The 24,379-nt window shown below is 37.0% G+C and overlaps 2 protein-coding genes across 6 annotated transcripts; one reads left to right on the forward strand and one right to left on the reverse strand.

Annotated features, from left to right (window-relative positions):
* The first annotated feature begins 1,468 nt into the window (after nucleotides 1–1,468).
* On the forward strand, nucleotides 1,469–8,938 carry LOC135156937 (uncharacterized). Its single transcript, XM_064110944.1, has 5 exons — nucleotides 1,469–1,568; nucleotides 4,779–5,054; nucleotides 6,253–6,306; nucleotides 6,685–6,790; nucleotides 7,175–8,938. Exons 1-5 carry the CDS (start codon nucleotides 1,469–1,471, stop codon nucleotides 7,425–7,427), a joined length of 789 nt encoding a protein of 262 aa, XP_063967014.1. The 3' UTR covers nucleotides 7,428–8,938.
* Nucleotides 8,939–10,982: 2,044 nt separating this feature from the next.
* LOC129278559 (transmembrane protein 126A-like) lies at nucleotides 10,983–19,489 on the reverse strand. Of its 5 annotated transcripts, none has more exons than XR_010296023.1 (5): nucleotides 18,833–18,980; nucleotides 15,259–15,390; nucleotides 14,268–14,521; nucleotides 12,351–13,611; nucleotides 10,983–12,175 (listed from the first exon to the last, which is right to left on the reverse strand). XR_010296023.1 is itself a non-coding variant. In XM_054914705.2 (4 exons), exons 2-4 carry the CDS (start codon nucleotides 15,363–15,365, stop codon nucleotides 13,349–13,351), a joined length of 624 nt encoding a protein of 207 aa, XP_054770680.1. In that variant the 5' UTR covers nucleotides 15,366–15,390; nucleotides 18,833–19,489; the 3' UTR covers nucleotides 10,983–13,348. The 5 variants fall into 5 exon arrangements, 2 of the variants coding, with proteins under 2 accessions (XP_054770680.1, XP_063967168.1); XR_010296024.1 differs by having other exon boundaries at nucleotides 18,840–18,959; XR_010296025.1 differs by having other exon boundaries at nucleotides 10,983–12,216; nucleotides 12,773–13,611; nucleotides 18,833–18,959.
* Nucleotides 19,490–24,379: the final 4,890 nt, after the last annotated feature.

Genomic DNA, 24,379 nt, shown 5'->3' on the forward strand with positions numbered 1-24,379 from the left:
TTTTATTTGATCATTATTTGTTTGTTTGTTTGTGGTCTTTTAAGAGAAATTTTATCGTACTCTTTGTCACAGCCTCTCCCTCCTATCGTTAGTTATGTAAATTTCGTAGCTGGCAGCTTTTACGATCCCCGGGGATGACCAGATTTATAGGGCACTGGCATGACTGACGATGTCAGTTGTATAGCGCCTCTTCCACTTAAAAACATTATATTGATTGAATGAACTTTATATCTCTATGTATATATACGAGTTCAATGAGGGGGGGTCAGTTTCTATTTTACCAACGGTTTTATTTCCGTAAAAGAACCAAATCAGCTTGATATACTAAATGTAAATTATCTAACTTTTCCTGTATTGCTGGTAATAATGCTTCTGATAAACCATAGACTCCCGCATAAACTCTCAGTTTTATATATCAGTTCGTTTAATGTCTCCGAGTTCTGTGGTTAAAGTCATATAGCGCCATCTATACTGTAAAACCACAAAATGTTTTACGATGATAACGTGACTAGTTGGCCAATTAAATGAAGGTTTCCATCTTTTCGAAAGGGGATGGGGGCACATTTTCCCCGAGGAAAAACTTGACAAGCAAAAAAAAGGTCCTCACTTTCAAAAGGGGGGGGGCACAATTGTGTTTTAACGGCATTTTTGCATTACAAATTTTAATTGTGCATCTCAAGAGGGGGCACGAGTCGGCTCTGCCCCCCCCCCCCGGTGGATCCGCCAGTACCATTAGGTATCGTAATTATAAGGCTTTATAAACGGGTCACTCGTCTCTATAATTATACAGAAAAAGCCTCAAAATCATTGGAACAAACAACAAAATTGTAAAGAAACGACCCCCAAATTTAATAAGGGAAGTACGTCCAAACATAATAGTACTCCTTCAAAAACTTTCTTGAACAAAATGTTGATATTTTGTAATATTATCTAACTGTAGACTGTGTAGAGTCCGTATACAAATATCGCTGCGATACTATGCCTCGGTTTTTATGCAACGTTATGTGTAAGAAATGTGCTGTGGTCAACGCATATTGTCATACTCTGCAACAATATGCGTTTATGCGACTTTTTGTTTAGCTGTAGCATTTATATTGTAATCAGGGCTTTTATATTCCGATTCATTTTATAATGGCAGTTTTACTGCATCGTTTTCGAAAGTACATCTGCGCTAAGTCCTCGATTCAGAAAAACAAGGAATTACATGGAGCTATGATTTATACCTATGTATGAAAGAACTCCAATCCATCATAAGTAGAATGTTTTGTTTTGTGCATTTATCATGCCTATTGCCCCATTAAGTGATAACTATCGGTATATCATCTGCTTTGTAATGTATGACTTGATGAATGTTCTTTCTAATGTTGCATCTATAAACTGCTAGTCGAAAAGGAAAGGTATTGCAAAGATGGCAGTCAGAATGATTCGATCCACTCTTGCCATTTGGATACCAATTTTGATTATAATCATGAGCGTAGATGGTGTTTTGAGCGATGTAAAACCCACATCGTATATCCGGCAAACTCGCAAAAGAAATAAAAGACAGTGGTCAACCATGTCAACCCTAGGTATGTATGTATTAGGCCTATCCTTTTACTCTCATCCAACTTACCAGCGATAAATTTGCATGGGTTGCTTTTAGATTACAAAAGTATCAGGAGTGCTCACTAATACCTCAGTCACATTTTGCTCTCCGGCAGCCGTGCGGCGAGTCGAAAACAGCCGTTTTAACATTTTTGTACTAGCTACATAATACATGTGTAGTATAGGTGGTTTGAAGAAAAGTGAATAAAACTGCTGTTTTCGACTCGCCGTACGGCCGCCATAGAGCAAATGTGACTGAGGTATTACTCACTTACACCCAATCACCACCTGCATCACCATCCCAACCTGGTAACGTGGGGATACAGCACCCCACCAACCTCGGGCTGGCTATGAACGTCCCAAGTAGGAGGACGTTAACTTTGCAGGGACGTGAGAGGGAGACACGTCCCTGCTTTAACATTGTTATTTTCCTTCCCGTTGTAACTGGGGTTCTGGGACCCGTAACACAAAGGTTAGCAATTGATCGTACGCTTGATTTCTACGATTGATTGTACATTTTAGTCAATGGAATCAATCGTAGAAAAATGTTCTGCGATCATTGCTAAGCTTTGTTTTACGGAGTCGTGATCAACATGTTCGTTTATACCCGTAACTGCAAACTGTACTCGAATAGTTTCAATAGTTCGGCCATTTGATATTGTGGGAGAGTTTTTGTATCAAAGTATCTGTAGCATGATTGTATGTCCGGTAGTAATTTCTCCCATTATATCGTTTTCAGTTGAAAAGGATTCTCTATTTAGCCCCCATCACACTTATTCGGAATCAGCAGGAATCAAGCAGAAGCTGGAAAGAAAAAAATATTCAAAAAATCTAGAAATTTTTGGGAGGAACTTATGAATTCACCAAACTGGAGTTGAAATTCAGTAAATTGACCACGTGTATCATCATACACTAGTCAAAACGAACCGCAATGGAGTCAGATTGATAATTCGTGCTACGTTCTTGGGCATTCTAGGGGCATTCTTAATATCCTGATTGCATTCGAAATATTTTTGTCATTTCTTTTGGCCGTCCCGAAGGTTTTGGTCATGACTCATGTTCAAAACATTCGAGGGATATTTTCGAACGGTGTTCGAAGTAGATTTAAATGACCAACTGGTGGTCAAACAATAGTCCTTTCTAAGTTCAGGCCAATTCTGCTTGATTCGGAATAAGTGTGATGGGGGCTACGGTTTTTCCCTCTGCCCGATTTACCGATCCCATTTTTGCCTCTGCAATATTTACCTCCCCCAATTGTTCAGCGGTGCCATTTTTGCATGTGCTATTTTGTACCTTTGCCAATTTAGTCTCTGTCATTTTTTATTTACCTCTACCATTTTTACTTCGGCCAACTTTACCAATGACATTCTTACCTATGCCATGAAAAAACTGTATTATAATATTATGCGAATGTTATGAACGCAGAAGAAAACAATAAATCAAATCAAATCAATTTTTAGTAACACCGTGTTAACCTATTTTACCTTTGCCCTATTTACTTCTGCCTTTTTCCCCAATGCCATTTTTACCTGTGTTATTTTTACCTGTGCCATATTTACCTATGACACTTTTCTCTTGCCATATTTTTACCTCTGCAATTTTATCTACTTTTACCTACACCATTTGCCAGTGGCGTAACAGGCGGGGGGGCAGGGGGGGCAAGCTGCCCCCCTGGCGGAGCTCACCGGGAAAATAAAAAAAAACGGGGAAAAAAAAAAGGGAAGAAAGGGAAAGGAAAGAAAATAGGGGAAAGGGGAAGGGGAAAGGGAAAGGAAAAGGGAAAAGAAAACTAAGAAAAAACATAAAAAAGGAAAAAAAACAAGTGAGAAAGAACAATTCGCCCCGATATACAAATACATTAGCATGATTAGTAAGACAGGGAAATAAATTAAAGGCAAACAAAAGCGGGAAATAAAGGCAGAATGGAATTAGCCAAAATCTAAATTGGAAAATAAAGAATAGGGACAAGATAACGTACACTACCGGGCTGCCGAGGATTGAGCTAACGAGCGGGAAGAAAAATGGATGGTATATAGCATAATGTCGTATGAAAGTCTATCATAAACTTGCTAAATCTCCAAAGGCTACAGGGGATTCTGTCCAAGAGTCAAGACCCGTGCAGTGGGGGCTCTTCATCTGTAACCTTTAATGGGTTCTATAACGGGCCCCTATATGGACCCTTCCTGCATTAAGCTTTACGTTGAAGCACTGACGTACCGGGGATGGTTCCACAGCCAAGGGGAAATAAAAGAAAATAAAGGAGGCAGCGAAATGAGATGAATGAAAAAATATATGACATGATATGTGCTATAATGATGTAAAAATCTATCTCATAATTAGAATTTCATTTTAACAGGCCATTTTTTTTCTGGCTCGCTTCGCTCGCTGGCGACTTTTTACAAATTTTCCCACATTTGCTATGCTGTGCCCCTCACAATATTTGGATGATTACGATACACAACTGCATTGAATTTATGTGTTGTGTTAAAGCTATATAAATATACACGCAATTTGATTAAAATAAGTGGCCATCTGTAAGGTTTAAAATGGCTTTGATATCAAGAGGTTCCGGGGCTCTGCCCTAGACCCCACCCTAAAGCACTGTTATATGGATGAGTTTGGACCATGGCCCCCAAAAGTTCTACAACCAAACAAAAAAAATGAGGAAAGAAAGGAAAGTGTATTATATTTTTCTGAATATCACGTTAAAATCTATCTTCATGTTAGATTCTCATGAAAAGGTGATTTTTTTAATCTAGCTCGCTTCGCTCGCTCGGGACCTATATTAAGCTACTTCTTGCCAGAAGCGCCATACTCGGACCCCTCGAGCATATAGAGCTTCGCCACGATGCTCACAATCATAACAAAAATCCTGTTCACCGTGGCGTACAAAAAAGAGAGAAAAGAGGATAGACAGGAGGGTGAATATGATATCATCTTTTTAACATTATGTCAAAATCTATCACAAAATTTGATTTTTGCAATAAAAAATGTCAAAAATGTTTGCTCGCTCGCTTATATATATATATATTTGCCCGATACGCCATATCGCCCCCTCTAAATTTTTGCCTTATGACGCCATTGCCTGTTCCATGATATGACCGGGAAATTTTTGGCTCTTGCCCCCCCTGGCCATCGACCCCTGTTACGCCGCTGACCATTTCTACCTATTTTTTTCACCGACCCATTTACAGAAGGTGATTACGTAGGTTGCTTTGCTCTAGGATGCTTGCATTTCGACTATTTCGCCGATGAACCTGGTAACCGGACAACACCTTACTTCTGCACAGCAGTATGTAAAGAAAACGGATTCCCATTCGCAGGTGTTTACAACCGCACAAAATGTCCATGCTTCTGCGTTCAGACGTGTCTCGAACGAGTGGATGACGATCGATGCGGCATTCCATGCCTAGATAACCCTGTCAAGTTTTGCGGTGGTTACGCCGCAGTCAGTGTGTATAATATGACCGGTAAGGCGAAATGTTTTTGAAAATTTCCCTGAAAATTGTGCTCGAAATACATAAAATATGGGATATAATTATCACGTCTGTCTAATGGAAGCTTAGTCATATCTATGTACATCCTACGGCAAAGATGTTGAGATGACGAGATCTTAGAAGAGAAGATCCGAAGTCAAGATCTCGGATCTCGTCGACCTTTGAAGAGATGATGGGATGACGAGATCATAATTATGTTGTGTATGGGCCAACTGTTTGACTTCAGCGTCCTGAAAATGAAAGATGGCTTCCCCCAGAGAACACTGGAATTGAGATTTTACTCCATGAATTAAAGGACAAGTCGACCCCAAGAAAAAAGTTGATTTGAATAAAAAGAAAAATCCAACAAGCATAACACTGAAAATTCCATCAAAATCGGATGTAAAATAAGAAAGTTATGAAATTATTAAGTTTCGCTTAATTTCACAAAACAGTTATATGCACATCCCGGTCGGTGTGCTAATGAGGGAACTGATGACATCTCTCTCTCTCTGTTCTCATCCCTCCGCTTGGTTCGGAGATCGTCGGGTCCAACCCGCATGTGACGTACATGACTCACTCACTCACTATTTCTTTTGTATTTTATTATATGAAATATTCAAATTTTCTCCTCATTGTCCTGTGAAACAAAGTTTTATTTCTCCCTGAACATGTGAAATTACAATTTTTTAACACTTTATGGATCAGTCAAGTTGGTCTTTGTTTTCAAATCTGTAACAAATGAAATATTGTTTAATTCAAACAATAAAAAACAAAAGAAATAGTGACTGAGGGACATCATCGATTATGTGACTAAATTATTGTGCAATAACTTTTTTGTGAAAAACAAGTGAAACTTCAAAATGTCATAACTTTTTTATTTTACATCCGATTTCAGTGAATTTTTCAGCATTATGCTTGTCTGATTTTTATCTTGATTCAAATCAACATTTTTCTGAGGTGGACTTGACCTTTTAATCAATCATGTGTTCCAATCAAGAACTAGAAACCGGTGCTTTACTTTCGCTTACTATTGACAGCGCAGTGTGATAGGGAATATGATCTTATTAAATTGGGAGCCATGATAAAAATTTCCACAACTACATGTATATCTTTATTTAAAGGCAAATCTCATACCCCTAATAAACCATTATCTAAAAAAAATCACGTTGTTTCATTATTTTTACCACAGTGAATGTGAAATCAAACAGCAGCTGTGACGACAATACTACGTTAACTGATCATGGTGAGTTATAGCTAGTTGCTTATGCAGGGGGTAGTACCCCGCCCCCTCCCCCTTCATGGCATGCCAAGATAAAATAAAATGTGATACGCATAAAATGCATTGGCGGGATGAATTCAAAATGGGGGTGCTGTAGGTTGGGAAAGGGCTAAACTCCATAAAAATCACAATTTGACGGATATTTCACGTTTTTTTAACATGATAATTGAGAGCAAGTCGATGTTGAGGGACAGATGGCATTTTCAGACAGATTTTATAACACACATTCTTTTTAATTGGGAGACAATTTGGTATATTCAGATCGATTCAGACATCATGATTTTGTTTTAATCATGTTGAATCTTTTATGAGAAATGTCCTATTTGTCTTCTTCTTTTTCAGACATCAATTCCCTTCCGGATGTTCAAGCTAAAGTGATTTTCATCTCCTTAATTGTAATCACTTTCATTCTCGTGCTCGTAGTCGTGATCGCACGGACACGGAGGTGGTAAGTTAAAATGATTATATTATATTGTAATAATGATAAATTTGCAAATATTGCCAATAGAATTTCTAGAAACAACAATCCCGTGTTGGGTACAGTTGAAGATACAAAAGAGGCAAAGAGTACATATTTGCGAGGTAAATGCATTCAGTTCCGACAAAAAGTTTAATCAAAGTATATTCCGAATTTTCGACGCAAACCTCTCGTCTTCGTCAGGGATACGAAACGTATGTATATAGGTTTATATATTGTAACGCAAGAGGTCGCTTTCATGATGAGCGGTTGATGACGATGATTCTCTTCATTTATTCTCGATAAAAGAATATGTATGGATAACTGATTTATCCACTTTTCCATCATATTTTCTAAAATATTGCATGTTGTCAGGAGTATTCACTGTCAAGTCTGCCCTCATCGGCCGCTCTCCGAATTCACCGCCGCCGAACTTGCGGCCAGTCATCGTGGTGGACACGAAACATCCAAATTCGACCCAAAGCCCTCTACTTCAAGAGCCCATCGGACCCACCAAGCTCTCCCTCAACCAGTGACCATGGACAGATATACAACGGCTACCGGTCCCGGTGACACTCTCCAAGATGTCGGTCACGAATATGCAACCACAATACTTTATGTTCAGTGAGCTTGTTTTTCATCCTAGAGAACGGACGTGTTGGTGGGGATTTCGAGGTTGTTGCCCCCCCCCTTTAAAAAGAAAATTCATTCTCACCATTTTACTGTATTTTTCATTAAACTTTTCGTTATTTACATATATCGTGCCGATAATTATAACACCCTTCAATGCGCCAAATTTGTTATAATATTGCAAAATTAATCATTAATTTAATATCACATCGCTCGTTTGGCTCGCTCGCAAATTTTCCTAAGCGGTGCACCATATCTAGACCTCACCCCCCCCCCCCTTAGTTTTTGTTGGAGGCTTTATCATAATACTGCCTTGATGCCGAGAGCAAGCAGGAGGAAAACGGAACGGTGCCAGCACAGCGTTGGGCCCCATTCGCTAGGCAGAGTAATGTGTCGTAAGCAGTGCCGCGCTGCCGGGCCGGGGTACCGGGTTTCCGCCGGTATTAACTATAGGAATAAATGATAAGTATATATTGATGATGATAGCCAGGATGATGAAGTAGAAACGTTGGACAACACCATTGTGTGACTGTAATGCCATTGAGAGACGGAAAGTTGACTGCTGGATCAAGCTCTTGAAAGAGGCACTCCTTGTTACATAGTGAAAACAAAAAAGGGTACTTCCTCGATTAAGTACGAGAATATGACTGGGGAAAAGAGACAACCCTGACAGAGGGTCCTTGTGTAATACTCCCAACAGGCATGCTGCATGAGACTAAAATGTAGGCCAATACTTTTGAAGTCAATGCATTATATGTTCAAATTTCTCACCATGGTTAGAAGAAAAGTTCATTATGTTTGGATTGAAATAAGAATTCTCAATGATATTTTCAAAATTACATTTTTCCGTACTATGAAATTCTTAATTCCCGTTTGATTAACCGAAATATTATGTAATCATGTCTAGTAACGTAAATGAGTAGTACTTTATTTTCTTACGGTTTTTTGCATCATGCACAATATAAGGAAGTAGCAATTTAAAATTCATCTTAATTTTAATAGTCTGAATGCTGTGCCATTCCATTTTATTCTATTTCTATGTCATTCATGTCAACTTGTCAAAATATCTCATTATCAGAAGATTAATACACATTTTCCCTATCAGATCAGCCCAAAATTATTACTACTTTTTACACATAAACACGACCATCATAATGATATTGCATGTTCCAATGCAGATTGACACACAGCAGACACAACTTAATTCTATCTTTATAATCTTAAACGGTTTCAAGAGGTAAGTCTATATATCTATATTTTTTTAGAGTGAGCAATTAGCATACTAAAGAATAGTTGAAGTGGATATTTTCGATGACATTGCGAAACAAAATTAATCAGATATTAATAGTGCAATCGTCAAAACAACAACTCTTTCTTGGCGGGCTTGCAACAACATGATATATTTTTATATGGTTTATTTATTGAAAAAAAAAAAAACAATACTCATACGGTAGCCAATGGCTGAAATGTATGGGTTTTATTTACAAAAGGTTCAAATATATATTTTATAAAAATAAAAACAAAGGAAAATAGATTCACAATAATACGGAATATAGCCGGTAAGACTGCACAAAAATCGTAAATATGAGTGATAATTTGAAACTGAATGATGGAGGGTAATTAATTAATTAAGTATTACAATATTTAACTTTTAAATAGACACCGAAATGTATTTTAACCAAAAACATGTCAGAAAAATGGAACTTATATAAACAGACCAATTTTTGAGACAGTCTCAGACAGATGACCAGTATGTAAAAAAATGATACAAAGTTGAGTGGAGATAGAAGAAACACATAAATAAATGAAATATCTATTAATATTTAATAAATTTAAAATAATCATGTAATTTATTATAGACTGTTTCTGTTGAACACCACACTGAAAATAAAATTGTGATTAGATTGTTATCTGCCATAATTCTTTCAATGGAAAATACTAATTAATTAAAAGCCAGTACAATAGAAATAAAATTCAGTAATCGATTAATACAAAGCCGAAATATAAATTCTATGAATCGTTAATGACATTTTTTGATAGATTAATTGGCATTTGCCAAAAATTAAGCAATAGAAAAATAGAACGTTGGTTAGGGTTTTAATTGGTCTGTTACACGTAGACGTACGCCAACGTTTGTATGACAAACCGTTTAATATTTCAATTCTATATATTGATTATTTAATCCTTGATTTCGTGTAATGGAATTCTTTACTTCAAGAATTTATTCTTTGATTTTGTTCTCACTCGAGTAACAACTCTTGGCGTCAAGAATGGAATCCTTGACGCCAAGAAATAGGATAATAAAGGGAATGGCTTGCCATACGTCCTTCGCGGCAGACGCTGGCTTAAAACTTTTAAAAGTGACCACCTCTTAATTCATATCGAATTCACATTTTTGCGGATTAGTCTGAATCAGGAAATCAATAAGCTAGGAATTAATTAATACTTACGGCTCTCATAAAAGATGTATACATCGAAAGCGTCTCGGAGGTTCGGACACTACAGAATGAAATATTCACTGTTGCTATTTCGATATATAGACCTATAGGTCTATATATCGAAATAGCAACAGTGAATATTTCATTCTGTAGTGTCCGAACCTCCGAGACGCTTTCGTATTGAAAGATTGTCTCGATTTATAATCGACCCTTTTCATCTTCTACGATCAGATTTGGATTCCAACAAGTTTACGGCTCTTATTTACATGTAGCCTATATGCGTAGCCTATGTATATATGTTACACCATACTAACAAGAATCCGAGAAAATTCTACTAAAAGCAGCTCTCGCTAGAAACCCTGTTTGGGCTAACAGAAATCAAATGTCCTTTCTTTCTCCTCATTTTGTTGTTTCCGTCCACTGAACTGAAAAGTTCAGTTTTCCGTCCCAAAGATTGGAATAGCGCCATCTTGCGTTCAAAATACGAAATTAATGTATATATATATTTTTTTTATTTGTGCAGCATAAAACTCTGAAGAATGTTTCTATTCGCCCAAATCATATCATTTTTTCGGGGTCATCTCTTTAACTGTATCGTTCCTTTAAATTCTTTCAATTTCCTCCAATGCTTTTATTAGTTTAAATTCTTATGTCTTCATCTCATGTTCTCTTCTTACATTAACTTAACTCTTAACTTTCTCTCTCTGATAGTCTTGATTTACAAGTTTTTAAAAATTATCAAATGACATGCTATACAATTTCCACAAATTCTTTTTCCTTATTGATTCATGGTGACTTGAATTATGTCAGATGCACAAACAAAATAATTGTAATTTTGTTTCTAAAACAAATGTAATGGAATTAATATCATATGACATGGGGGGGGGGCTGCTTGCAGATTAGATAACAAAATTTTGAACATCCATAACTCTGTTATTCTTTGATATATTTTCTCCCAGCATTCAGTGATAAGTTTCTCCCAATTTCAATTTACAAACTTGACATCTGAATCAATGCAAAAAATAAGTATGTACCAACAAGGATGGGGGGGGGGGGGGTAACCACACACTCATACTAAACCAAACCGAACACAAACCAACATAAATAGAATCATATTGATTCAATATGATTTAATAGTCATATTTCAAATACAGAGTATTTGTAGACATTGTTTGCTCTTTGAGCTGTAAACATACAAAATATACATGTAGATCATCTAGTAGAGTTCTACAATGCAACAATAAATTTAGACTTTACAGGGAATTGCAATAAAGTAGAAAAACTTTGCCCCATAAAGTCTAAATTACAATCAATATATGAAATTGATTAAAGGGAAATTTTAGCCCCCAAGTTCAATCACAATGATTACATCTCACATTTGATTAATTTAAAATTTGCATTTGAATTTGGGTTTCTTTCTTGCAAAAGAAATGAATTATACAGTTGTAATCAATCTATGAATTCAAACTTGCAATTTATATTTGTGAACTATTGTATGTAAACTTATGTCCCGTAAGGCCACCGCACACCTTACAATTGGTCTGCGACCCGATTTGGGAATAAATCAGAGTAAAATTTGAAGCAAATTTTGACATGGAATATCTTACTGGATTTGTAAAGTTCTAAATCGTTGTACGAATATTTGCCTTTCAATCTGTGACTATGTTACCATCCTTATTCGAACAAAAGCAAATTGAATATCCAGTCGTAATGACTTCATAGCAATCGTACGATTGGCTACGATTTTAAACCAATTGTGCCTTTACTCCAAAATAAATGCTTGCAATCATCCAATATTGTTATATTAGTACAGGTATTCTTAGAGTTAATTTGAACCTCAAATTAAAAGATACTTTTCATTCACATTTTCAGAAAATAAGCAAATTGCGATTTGTTCCAAAGTCAACCAGTTGTAACTTAGGTGCGCGGAGGCCTTTATTCAATCATAAATTATTCATAATTTGCTATTGATTGGTGGTCTGCTTTTTGCAGTATCATATGTAAACTGATATGATAAAGATGAAATAGTTCTTAACTTGTAATTCATATTTTTTGCAATCGATTACAAATATCCTTGCACCACCCTCCTGTGTCTGTCACATGGTTTTCAGCTATTTGATCTTTTACCTGATGGGCGTTTCATAAAGCTGTTCGTTAATAACGAATGACTTTACGAACGACTGGCGACCCCTTCTAAGAAACTAAATCAACACCAATGAAAATATGCAGTGTATCGTTTACCAAAAGAAAGGATCACCAGTCGTTCATAAAGTCGCTTGCAACTTGAGCAGCTTTATGATAAACCCACCTGGGGGCCGTTTCATAAAGCTGTTCGTAAGTTAAGAGCGACTTTAAGAACGACTGGTGAACCTTTCTTACGTGCCAAACCATCGCCAATGGAGTATACCATTTACCAAAAGAAAGGATCATCAGTCGTTCTTAAAGTCGCTCTTATCTTACGAACATCTTTATGAAACACCCACCAGATGGTATAGTTCTAAGAGGGTGTCTCACAAAGCAGTTTCTACAAGTTATGCATGTCTTTGCGAGGGACTGGAATCAGTTATTATGATAAATGAGACACCGTAAATTCTCCCTGCTATTTCAGGAATAATGGGACTGAATTTACTATATTAATCATCTCTTGATAAATAATAAATTTTAAATTCAAATGGTTGTGAACACAGAGTATTTCTTAATCTATAAAGATTGGATTTTACCTTTATATGATTGTGAATTTAATTTAGCACCCAAGAACATGTTCTAGTCATCATGCATAACTTACATGTACAGCTCTCTAAAACAGTCTCAGATCTTTTCAAATACTTCTGTTAATAATTTGATCTCATTGTAATTTGGTATAACCATCATTCAATCAAATACAAACTTGTCATTTTTGGGTGACCTTTAATAATCAATGTGGTCTAATTGTAATTACTTATAACTTGCCCTAGCAACCATTAAAACCCTTTCCTGTTTATCTTAAAACCAGATATGTACTGAAATCTGATAGACCAAATGGGTTTTGGACAAAATGGTCATAGCATGTGGAAATTCAGCAAAATTGTAAATGGACCAAATATTTGGCAAACAAGATGACTTGAGAAGAAATGGGACTGGACCAAACAGGTATTTGAAAAGTGATATTAGACCAAGTGGCTTTCACCAGACCTGAAAAGAAAAGTCTACACACTTTTGTACTAAAATGCATTCCAGACAGAGGTCAATGGATTGTTCAAACCTATCACGCAAGATCGACAGTTGTCCCAGCCAGTCCGATGGTTGAAGACCAGTAAAATCACTATTGGACAAGTAAATTTCAAGTGATTTTTCAAATTTACTGGTCCTTATTCAAATCATCTTCGAAAGAAGAGCTTTTGACTAGTCATCAGGCAGTTCACACACAGGTACCTCCCTAACCACATTCTTTACAAAGATAATCTTTCCAGAATTGTAGAACGTGACGAAAGAAGGGCATTCATCACCTTGACGCCTTCACAAACTGCACATCCAGTTCTGTGTGCGCCAACGTGAACTGCCTGTCGGCCACGAACGCAAACATCAGAGTCTGGAAGATGGCTATGCTGATGAACTGGCCTTTGAAGTAGCGGATCTTCTTCTGCCAGAACTTGAGGGCCTCACTGAAGCTTGTCTTCTTGGAGAACATGGGGACTTCCATGGTACCGTAGCTGATGGCGAGAGCCGAGTTGAGGGGGATGGATAGGAGGAAAGGGAATACAGAACCTGGTTTGGAAGTAGAAAACACACACAAAAACTGAATTAGCCATGAAGGTGGTATTTTACTGCATGGCGATCATTTGTGAAAATAGCTCATTTGGTACTTTGCTAGCATTCATAAAAGGTTTTGCAAGGTTTTGAAAGGTTTGTAAAAGTTGGTAATTAGTTTTTGTTGTCGCAAAGAAATTTTGAATATGTTCAACTCTTGGGAATCTACTTTTCCGCATTTAACAGGTGCTAGTATTATTTTTTTATTAAAGCTTATGCAAACGGTAGTAAGACAGTATTTATGATGCTCCTTTTTTTACTCAGCAATGCTAGCAACGACATGAGCACATGGGTCCCACATAAAATCGACCCACTGAGAAAAGTGCATCAAATGCATAAAGTTTTGTCTACTTTAAAACAGTTTGCACATGTATATGTTGTGATGTTGCAAACAAACTTTCGCGAGTGTTTGCAACACTCATCAGAAACATTGGCAAATCAAACCATCACTACAGTCAAAACCAATTATTTCCCAGTGAGATGCATCCTTTAAAGTTTCAAACTTAAAATAATTATTTCATTATGAGGGTCCCAAGCTCTTATCAGCATATATGCCATTGATTGGAACATGCTAAGAACCAAACATCTTAAGCAAGTGTTTCCTAGAGCCTTACCTAATGTCAGCCCCAATGCTCCTGCCCGTAGCGAAGCACAGAGAGGGCACTGAATGTCCCCTACCAGTATCGGGGTACTGATGACCATAGGGTAGACGAGTGTCATGGTGATGCCCGGTATGGCGGCCATGGGCAAGCTAGAGAGGAAGAGACCACGTCGGACCATCAGCATCCGGCGGAAGAAGGAGTTGGACACCAGGCCAACAAGACCGGTGTTGAAGGCCACTAGAGGGTTGCCGGTCTGGAATGGCCATCTGAAGACGAAAGTTGAGAATGTCAAAGGTCACCCAAAAGGGTAGCCTACTTTCCCCTCTATGAATTTAATGGTATACACTATACAGACCCTTAACGTTGACAATACGCTCCTAACTCAAGATACATGCTAAGATATGGGGTTTAATCATGTGGATTGGAAAAATGTGTATTTCCAATATTTATCCCCAGAGGTAGAGTTGGCAGGAATTACATTTGCAACATGAGGAATCAACAATGCTACTACAAACTGCTTCAAAATTAATAGGTCTACTTGTATAATAATAGTGACACATTTTAAAAGATGTATTATTTTTCGACACTGGAACATGAAAGTACATTATGTCAAAAACAAAAAATGATAGGCGGACCAGGGCCCTATCACTGGAACATTCACTTCCATATGATTAAGTCACACCAACGTAGCCAACTCTAAAGTAATCGCTGGTACATCACTAGAAATAACGTTATAGATGTGGTCAGTCTGGAGTCAGTTTGGCTGTGGTAACTGGCTATTTCTTGCTAAAGAATTAATATCAATGAAAAAAATCACCAAAAACAAGTCTTTAAAAATATATTCTATCCCTAAATGTTTTCTCATGATTAATAAAACAGAAATGTTTGTTCCTGTTTTGCTCTTTTTGTGTGTGTTGAAAATTCTGTACAAATTGACCCACATTTTATGCCTAGATTGATCATTTCTAGAATTCTGTAACCACCCACGATCCCCAAAACTTACGCTTTCTGACTTCCAAGCGCCCTGATGGCATCATACTGTTCCTTCAGTGCTGCCGACACAGAGATGACCTCCTGAGATTCCTTCTGCTGCTGGGGTATGGTTGTCATATCAATAACAGGCCAGTCTTCGACCCTGAATTATACAAAATATAAATAACAAAGAAAGGGAAGAAAAAATGATAAAATGTGAAACTTATTTTGAAGTAAAAATAACGACATTAGAAGATTAAAAAGTTGTGGAAGCTGGTAGAGATCAAAGTAAAAAAAAAAAGATCTTCATGATGGCCAATTTCATCTGTCACAATAAATAAAAGAAGGGAGAGGAGAATTGAAGGAACTGAAGTGGGAGAAGAGATAGAAAGGAAAGACAGACATGCCAAGTCTCACGCATTATATGTGTGAGACTCCCGCCCATGCCAATACTGTACATAATGTACACAATGGCTGTGATCTCATGCCGATTCACAGAAAATCTCACACATACGTAGGCCTAAATCATGTAGCTGGACTTTGTCTCGTCTTTCTGTTAATGCCCACAATCCTTATATCGATTATTATGGCAATTGAACGTCAAGATTGACTTAGCCTGAAGATTTTTGCCAGGATCGATCGGCAGGTTCAATACACATGGTAAACACCCTACTCTTGGACGAATAGTGTATTGATTTGAACGTGCATAGGTTGTGACTCTCCTATACACGTAGGGGACCACACTTGCAATTGCATCTAAAAAGGAGGTGAAACTTGTGAAGCTTGAGAGGAGATGGAGAAGAAGTAGTAATTGAGAAGGGGATGGAGGAAATCATTCAGGAAATGGATATTCATTATTTTAATAGGTGTTTTTTTTTTTTTAGTGAACAATGTCTAGATTTTTTATGATAAAATCAATGCGAATCAAACTTATTATGCGAATTATTATGTGAATTATTTTCAATTCATTGTTACCTCATTGATGGCACGTGATATATATATACCGAGGTTTTTTACCTGACTGCTAAGAAAGCATGAATGCCTGTGAGCAAGCAACCAGAGGGCCGACGGCTTAAGGTCCTCTCCGAGGGACCTGGTAATGAGGATAAATGCCTTACCAAAGGGCACTAACGCACCACGTGGGAATCGAACCCGGGTCACCGGAATCCGAAACCCCCGCTCTACCGACTGAGCTATCGCGCCTCCAAATGTTGTCAATAGAATTGAAAAATTTAAACTCGAGTAGATCTAGAGGAGCTAGGCTTGACTTCGATGCAGCATGCCACAATAGACCTGTTCGTAGTTACTTCATGGACAATTTTGGTCAAATGACCTTTCATTTCTTTCATTATGATAGGCAGATTTCAAAGCAAGATATTACGTAAGCTTGCCTTACATAGCAGGATGAAGAAATTGAATAGACCAGGTGACTAGAATAGCACACCAATGAACACTTTATGAAGGTATTTGTTGCATTCCTACTTTGAATGCATATCATAATAGCATGTTGCACAATGTACTTGGCAAACCGTGAAATACCAGTCGTTCGTGGACGGATTGTTGTTTTTTGTGGATGTAAATGAAAACCACAATTCAAAAGAATATATGAATAATCAAGACATCAAAGTTGGTGCTTATCTCATTAGATTTTAAACCACCATGTCACTTTAGTACAAATGACCTTCCTCTGATCATGCGTAGAATCTTTTGATCATGCGCAGAGATGAACTACCGTATGGGCACTAGTATTCAACCCAGCATAATTCAAAGATTTTGACATATTCCCCAAAATATTTAGAAATAGGGAATTTATCTTAATTGGTCTTGGTTATTTCCAAGGTAATCTGTTGTCGGTATTTTCTTTATCAATCTGTCGACTGTATGCACGGAGGATGGAATTATGCGGCGATGGCCTTTTGCACTGAATGGCACTAGTATTCAACCTAGTGAGGATTGATAGCAAATTTCAAAAGGGTTTGGATTGCTAAATTAGATCTAGATCTATAGTATGGAAGTCTCTGGCTTTGATTAATTCCCTGTTTGGTCTCATCTCAAATGGTCTAGTCCATAGTCGGATGGGACAAGGGCAGATTGAGAGACAGGGCCATCTTTCATCACTAGGTTGAATACTAGTACCGACGGATTGAATACTAGTAGTACCAAAAACCGTCGCCGTAAAATTTGATCGCCCGCGCACGCAGTTGACGGGTTGAAGAAAAAAATAACGGGAAAAGAATAACCAGCATTTGCTCTTGGAAATAAGACAGGTCTGAAATTCAGGTATATTCCATATTTCTGTATATTTGAAGAAACTCTCCAAACGGGTTGAATACTAGTATACCCAGTTGTTGTGTGTCCGGACAGGTTGTGTGTCCGGACGATCAGTTTTAGAAAGTCATTTGGAAAAATTTACAAGCAAAGTTTCATAAAATGTTTAGTACGAAATGTTAGGTAATATTATAGAGAACAAAACAGAAGATGATTACAACTATTGAATTCGTGTTTTTAGTGTAATCCAAAGACAAAAAAGAAGGCTTCAAAAATATTAAGTGTCCGGACACCCCACCCCCCATCCTAGTACCCTTACGGTACGAACTGGCTTATTCACAAGTATGGTTGGAACTACCCCTTATCGACCACCTAATCTTCTCAGCATCGTATCTGCGAAAATATTCATCAATTTTACCCAGTTTTAGTCTCATTTGTGCAGAAAATTGAGCAGATCAGATTCCCATGTTTCGCTCGGCGACTCCGATTCAATCCGCGTATATATCGACGAACAACGAATACGACGATTTTACATTTGCTCATTTGCACCCGTCTTTTGAAACCGACCACCCGCGATACACTAAGTTTACGGCCGATTCTTCTCGCGGTGGCGAAATATTTTTACTCTTCCAAATCAGTTCTATGATGTCAACATGCTAAATGATCGTCTCACTACTTCCACTGCGAGCTCCGGCACATGATTCGACGATTGACGACGGATATTTGTTCTAAAGCCGTTTCCTATCGGATTTCTTGGTTTTTCAGCGGGGTTTGAGTCTGGTCAGTACAATTTTGATTAATTCTACTAAATTTTTACTTTTTGTTGCTTCTTTTTTTCTCGTAAAATCGATTCTTACCGTTTCTATGGACACTGCGCCTACTCTCCCGCGCGTATTGTTCGTAATACGCAATAATTTTAACGCGCGCAAGGTGGTCGGTTTCAAAAGAGGTGGTCGATATGTGGTAGTCTCACCATATTCCTATTAATCCTAACTAAAGTCTAACTCTAAGTAAGTAGGGTCAAGATTTTTTAACTCAAAAAAATTATAGACACTGATTATTATTTTCAAATGATAATCATTCCATCAAAAAATTCAATCTAAAAACAAAATAAACCTGAGTGTAGATCTAGATCTAACTGTTAAGTACTTTTTTTTTTAATTCATCTAAAAAACTAAGTCTAAGACTAAGTTACTCTTGTCCGACAATACACAATTTTGTATGCGTGGGACTGCAATGCATGCATAGCCTGCTTAAAACTGATAAAAATTCAAAGGTTTATACAGGATTCAAATGTGAATTATATATTCACTCTGATTGGATTAACGAGAACTTACCAAATACCTTTAACAGAATTGGTGAATCGGTTTCCTTAATACCAATTCCGAGGAACAAAAATATGCGGAAATTCCCCCAGGTCAAAGGAGTCACGTGATCGCTCAATTACAAGGTCGCCATATTGTCATTTGAGCAATTTCACGTTCTGAGTGTAAATAACAACAAGCGATTGCCTTTGCAGTTTTTGTGAAAACTTTGTTATTTAATCTATTTCATTCATCATCATTATAATCTGCTGTCATATGTGCACGGATATCTTTCCATATTCTGGATTTTAACGCTGATTTTCTGGATATTTAAGGCGGACTATCGTCCTCATGAAAGTGAAGCCACTCCCACGAAAGGCGTAGGCAGTCGTCACTGTTTCAACCCCGCTGGACTCGGCTGGAAATCGCATCAGACTTCGTTGAACGCTAAATACTGGCAAACTGTTGAATGTTGACAAGGCTCAGCTCAGCTAGCATCTATCTGGCCTGAATTTGTGGATTAATTTTGGATTTTCTTACACTTCTGTGAAATTTCTTCTCATCAACGGTGGATTTTCCAGTGAATATGCCTGTTCGAAAGCAAGGTTGGTATTTTTTCATTTTTTAAAATTTTTATCAACATGATCAATGATTCAATGTGTCGCCTGTCGAGTGTCGGTTGATGAAGTCAGCTCACTGAGATAGTCAAGTCTTTTTTGTGAAGACATTTATCTTAAACAGTGAATTTTCTAGTGAATGTGCCTGTTTGAAATTAATATTTCTTTTATTTAAAGTTTTAAAACACTGACTTGCGTAATTTTATGACATGACTTTCTTTCATTTTTATTTAGTTTGAGTTTGACTTTAAGTTTAAGACTTAACTTAACTTGTGTTATAACTTTGAATGTTTAGAAAACAAAGAAATTAGATGATTTAAATTACTACATGTAGATCTACTTGTATACCTACAAATTAAATGCATTATTTTTTTTTATTTTAATCTTATAAAAAAATTTTTGGGGCAATAATGTTGCATGTTCTAAGCATAAGAAATTATTTTCTGAAATGAAGGCGCAGCCATAGCTTATATTGTTCAGTTGCCCCGGGGACCTCGACACGTCTTAAGAACACAGTACGTGTTCGGGCTGCCGCAGTAAATTGTTCAGTAGAGTTCTACATGTATTCTAGACCAAAAGCTTCAGTCTCTGTATTTTGGTCGTTCCGCTGAACTACGTTGGCTACAATGGGGATGATAGTAAAATGTTAGAAATTGTTAAATAAATCCCCAGGAACCATGGTTATTCATGTCTAATTGTTCAGTAACTTCCAGATTCATAGACCCTATACATGTATCTTGTCATTATTGTTCATACACATGATTAGACCATTGGGTTTGGAAGAGCTGGAAAGGGTCCTAATAATTTTTCTTGTAAAATTATGTGATAAACAATATTTATAATTTTTTCTACTGTGTTCCCATTGCATTGTCTGCATGTGAATCCATAGACTAGTCCATATGTAAAGAGAATGGTGCTTCCAGCAAAAAAAAGAAGATTTTTCTGTGAATTTTGTGATTCATTGCACTGATTGCATTGACTTGCAGTCAGGAAATCCAAAATACAAAAATATCACATACCGTATGTCAGTCCCACACGTACTGGTAGATTGCACAATTTGCCATTGAAATTGATGTGCTTTTAATCAGACTCTGTGCCACAGATCAAATTTTAAAGAATACAAATTTCAATCTTTCAGTTTCACCTGATCCAACACTGAGTGACAGCTCAAGGATGAAAAAATGTGATGATGATCTAATTTTTTTTACCTGATCAGTGACAGTATGATAACAGTTTTGATAGTTTAGTTTGAGATACAGTTGCATTTTTACTTTTAAGATACTCATAAGTCTACAAATCAAACGTTATATCTTGTACCAATGAGATCTTTACTTTATAAACAGGTTGACCTTTACAGTCAATTGGATTACCTGTATACTTGCAAACTTGTTGCATTTCTAGTGTACCTACTGAGTACTCTACCAGTCAGCTATCTCTAAACTCACTAAATGTAAAACCAGAAAACAATCTATAGATTTCGTCCACTGAATCTATTGTTCTCTGGTTTTACGGGTAATGATGAGTTTCAAAAAATAGTGTAGCTGACTGGTAGTGTACAGTAAACACTGTATCTGGTTAACTTCTTTTTGGCTGCTACCCTTTCAGTATAATACTTTATTATGTCAATGTCTGATTTATTTCATGTTTGTACTACTACTATTTATATTGTTTTTATACTGAGAAAAATAAATTGAATTGAAATTGAAATTGAAATTGAAATTGTATCCACATAACACAAAAGTACATGTAAATTATTGATTATCTGTATCTATGAGTGGAAGAAGTAGGAGGGCTACAGTAGACTTGAACCTTGAAGAAGTACTCTCCCAAAAAGCGTACACGCTGTCCTGGAGAGGGTTGTGCTGTGTCAGGTGCTGCCAGTGCTTCAGGTGATGTGGTGATCATGTGGTGGTATTCTTGGCACGCTAAAGAAAGGTATTGAGTAAAGGTAACATCTGCAAGAATCGTAATTAAGCTCAGTATATACACACCACATCTCAATGAGTAGGATATTAAGGCAGGGAATTACTACGTCAACAGAAGTTGATTTGAACAGACAAGAACATAGCTCAGAGAAATTAATCAAAAATTCACATTTGAATTGAATTTTAGAAATGAAATTTTGTCAATATATATTTCACAGTCTAACATAAATCTACATGGGCAATTAATGGTACAATAATTCTTGTCAGTATGCAAAATAATGGATGATGTCAAACCCAATATTTCTGTTTATATGAATAATGAAATATGATTGATGAGAAAGAGTCAATGGGCTATTCCACGGTTACTCACGTTACATTTGGAGACACCTTGACTCATACAGTGTACTTGGAGCTGTAACTCCATTATTATTAATAGGAAATAAACATCTCTTTATCACAACATAGTACGAAGTCTGACTATCCTTTGTATAAAAACAAAACTTGGGAAATTTCATTATGCTCCTGGCAAATCTTTGAAATGTGTCGGTTACTCATGTTACATGATTTGGACATGCATAAAATGAAAAGTGGACATAAGTGAAAAGTGTCCTCATGCAAGGCTTTTATGAAAGTTGATTATATCCATTTCAAAGAAGTATATTAGGGAGACAAATTTGTATATAATAAAAAAATAAAGAACACATGGTTTTTACAAGGGGTGCAGATAAAGTGGTTACTCACGTTACCGTTCAGATGGTACAAATACACATTGAGCTCATGTCCACCAACCTATGGAATTGCCCCAATGAGGATCTCTGCTAGTACCAGGTATTTCATATTTGAATATTTTTATTTATCAGCTCTCCTATTATTTGTATCAAATAGGCAGAATGTTGAATTGTCATAACTTCCTTACTTTATTAGTGTCAGATTTGATGAAATTTTCAGGTTATACTTACTTCAATTCACTTTAGACTAATTTATTTGGGTACAGTGACTAAGTTTAGTCTGCAGGCAGCCAGGCACAGACTCTGATCGAAACTTTGATCAACAAGTGTGTCTCCATGCAAAGACTAGCACATACAAAACTTGCTGTTTCAATTCAGATGGCCTTCAGTACACAAGGCATGAGTAGGCTGCAATTCAGACCCTTAACTCGAGTGAAGGGTTTGCACAGCAGACTAGATAAAAGTTTGCTTTTCTCTTCCCTGGCCGCCAACTGATGCACTGGGAGGACTGCTACCAAATATTGCATTTATATTCTACATGTATGTACATCTATTACTGTTTAATAATGGATAATTTGTAAATCAACTTCTTGAAGTGATTGAACTGAATAAACTTAAAAAATTACCCTTTTTTGGTTCAGGTAACTTTGGCCTTTAGTCTGTGATGTTATTCTGAACTTGTTTTAGATTACAATTTGTCAATAGGCCGAATGCATTTAAAAACAAAGAATTTAGTTTTTCACAAACTTTCTCACTTCTTGCCAGTGGTTTGTTTGGCTATGTAAATTATTTGCAATTGCTAAAAAGAAAACGTTGTGTTTGCCAGGGTTATCATACCATCACACTTTGGGCTGTATGATGACCACTAGCGTGACTGCAATTGTTGTAGCTTGACTTATAAAATGTTGCCTGAGCATTGCTGGGCTCGTTGTGCCACGTCTGGACAGGGGTTGGCATAATTTCCGAGTCAATCGGGCAGGAAATATCCATCTTTCTCATTGACTTTCTACATTACACCAAAGTCAAATTAGGATGCTTGTATCCAGTTCTTCACACCCATAGCACAGTCAGTGTACAGTGCATCCTTTGCAAGATTTATGGGTCGGATCAGCTGCAGAAAATGGCATGCCTCCTGAAATTAGGAAGTCTATCACTTCATCTGATGTGTAATCATTGCCAACATTACCAAGACAGGTGAAGGTGGGCTTGTCAAGTGTAGTCTGAACTCTGAACGCACAGACCCTTTGTTTTTACACTGGTCAGTACTCAATAACAAACAAGATGGTGTAGGGAAGTAGGACCCAACGAGTAAGGCATGTACAGTGTGTACACAGTATGTGACTGACCATCTACATTTACTATCTTGCAAAATATGATTTCATATCCAGTGAAAGGCAGAACTTCATTTGTATCACAATATTTTTTATGTCTAATTGTCCATGGTTTAATAACTTGAAAGGTCCCTACAGTACATACATCATGCATGTACACTGTACATGTACATATAGGTCTATTGTTGGCTTTTGTCGCCTCCTTTACCCATTGCTTGCGCACTATGCACACCCATACATGTATCTTCCATCGCAATCTAGTGTTGAAAAAATTGTAGGTCCATGGTCTGATAGTGAATAGTGATACTGACTGTCGTTTACTAAACAATCCTTAGCCTGTACTGTATAAATCCATCACACAATATGACAAATTTGATTAGCTAACGTACATGTACCGTACATGTAAAAGGAAAAAGCACGTAAACATTTAATTTATCACAAGTTTTTATGGAACAGGATATGGATCCACATACATGTATTATTGTAGTCTGTGGATGTAGACTACATGCACTCTGTCACTATAAAGCCTGTTTGATGTATGGTGGTGGGGGTGTGAATCTCCAAAGGTGAGCTGCATTCCTTGAACAGACAAAAATCTATTGAAAGTTACATGTATACAGTATACCACCGTCACATTTGCTCTTATTTTTTTTAATAGCTACATGTACATATAAAAATGAATAGGCCTATTAAAGGCGGCTGTTTTCGACTCGCCATACAGCTGCTGTAGAGCAAATGCGACTGAGGTATTACTTGTAATAAGAAAATGATTTATTAACCATGAAACTTTAACAAAACTAATGTGCATACAACTGCAGTGCTACAGACCGTATCTGAAATGACTGGGCGCTATAAAGATTTAAAAAATTTAAACTCCATACGTTTCTCATTGGTGTCCAGCATTGCTAAAAAGAAAAGATAAATAAATAAATGCATAGGGGGAGGGTGAGCAGTTCAATTATATTGGTGTAAACAGGAA

This window comes from Lytechinus pictus, chromosome 16, assembly GCF_037042905.1.
Source record: "Lytechinus pictus isolate F3 Inbred chromosome 16, Lp3.0, whole genome shotgun sequence".
NCBI classification, from domain to species: domain Eukaryota; kingdom Metazoa; phylum Echinodermata; class Echinoidea; order Temnopleuroida; family Toxopneustidae; genus Lytechinus; species Lytechinus pictus.

Bases quoted from the DNA above. Each gene is read 5' to 3' on its own strand.
- LOC135156937 (XM_064110944.1), top strand. From the start codon at position 1,469: ATGAGCGTAGATGGTGTTTTGAGCGATGTAAAACCCACATCGTATATC. The intron at 5,055-6,252 runs GTAAGGCGAAAT...TTTTTACCACAG, and splicing joins CAGTGTGTATAATATGACCG to TGAATGTGAAATCAAACAGC. The intron at 6,307-6,684 runs GTGAGTTATAGC...CTTCTTTTTCAG, and splicing joins TACTACGTTAACTGATCATG to ACATCAATTCCCTTCCGGAT.
- LOC129278559 (XM_054914705.2), bottom strand. From the start codon at position 15,365: ATGACAACCATACCCCAGCAGCAGAAGGAATCTCAGGAGGTCATCTCT. The intron at 14,522-15,258 runs GTAAGTTTTGGG...TTTCGTCTTCAG, and splicing joins GCGCTTGGAAGTCAGAAAGC to ATGGCCATTCCAGACCGGCA. The intron at 13,612-14,267 runs GTAAGGCTCTAG...CTTCCAAACCAG, and splicing joins AGCATTGGGGCTGACATTAG to GTTCTGTATTCCCTTTCCTC.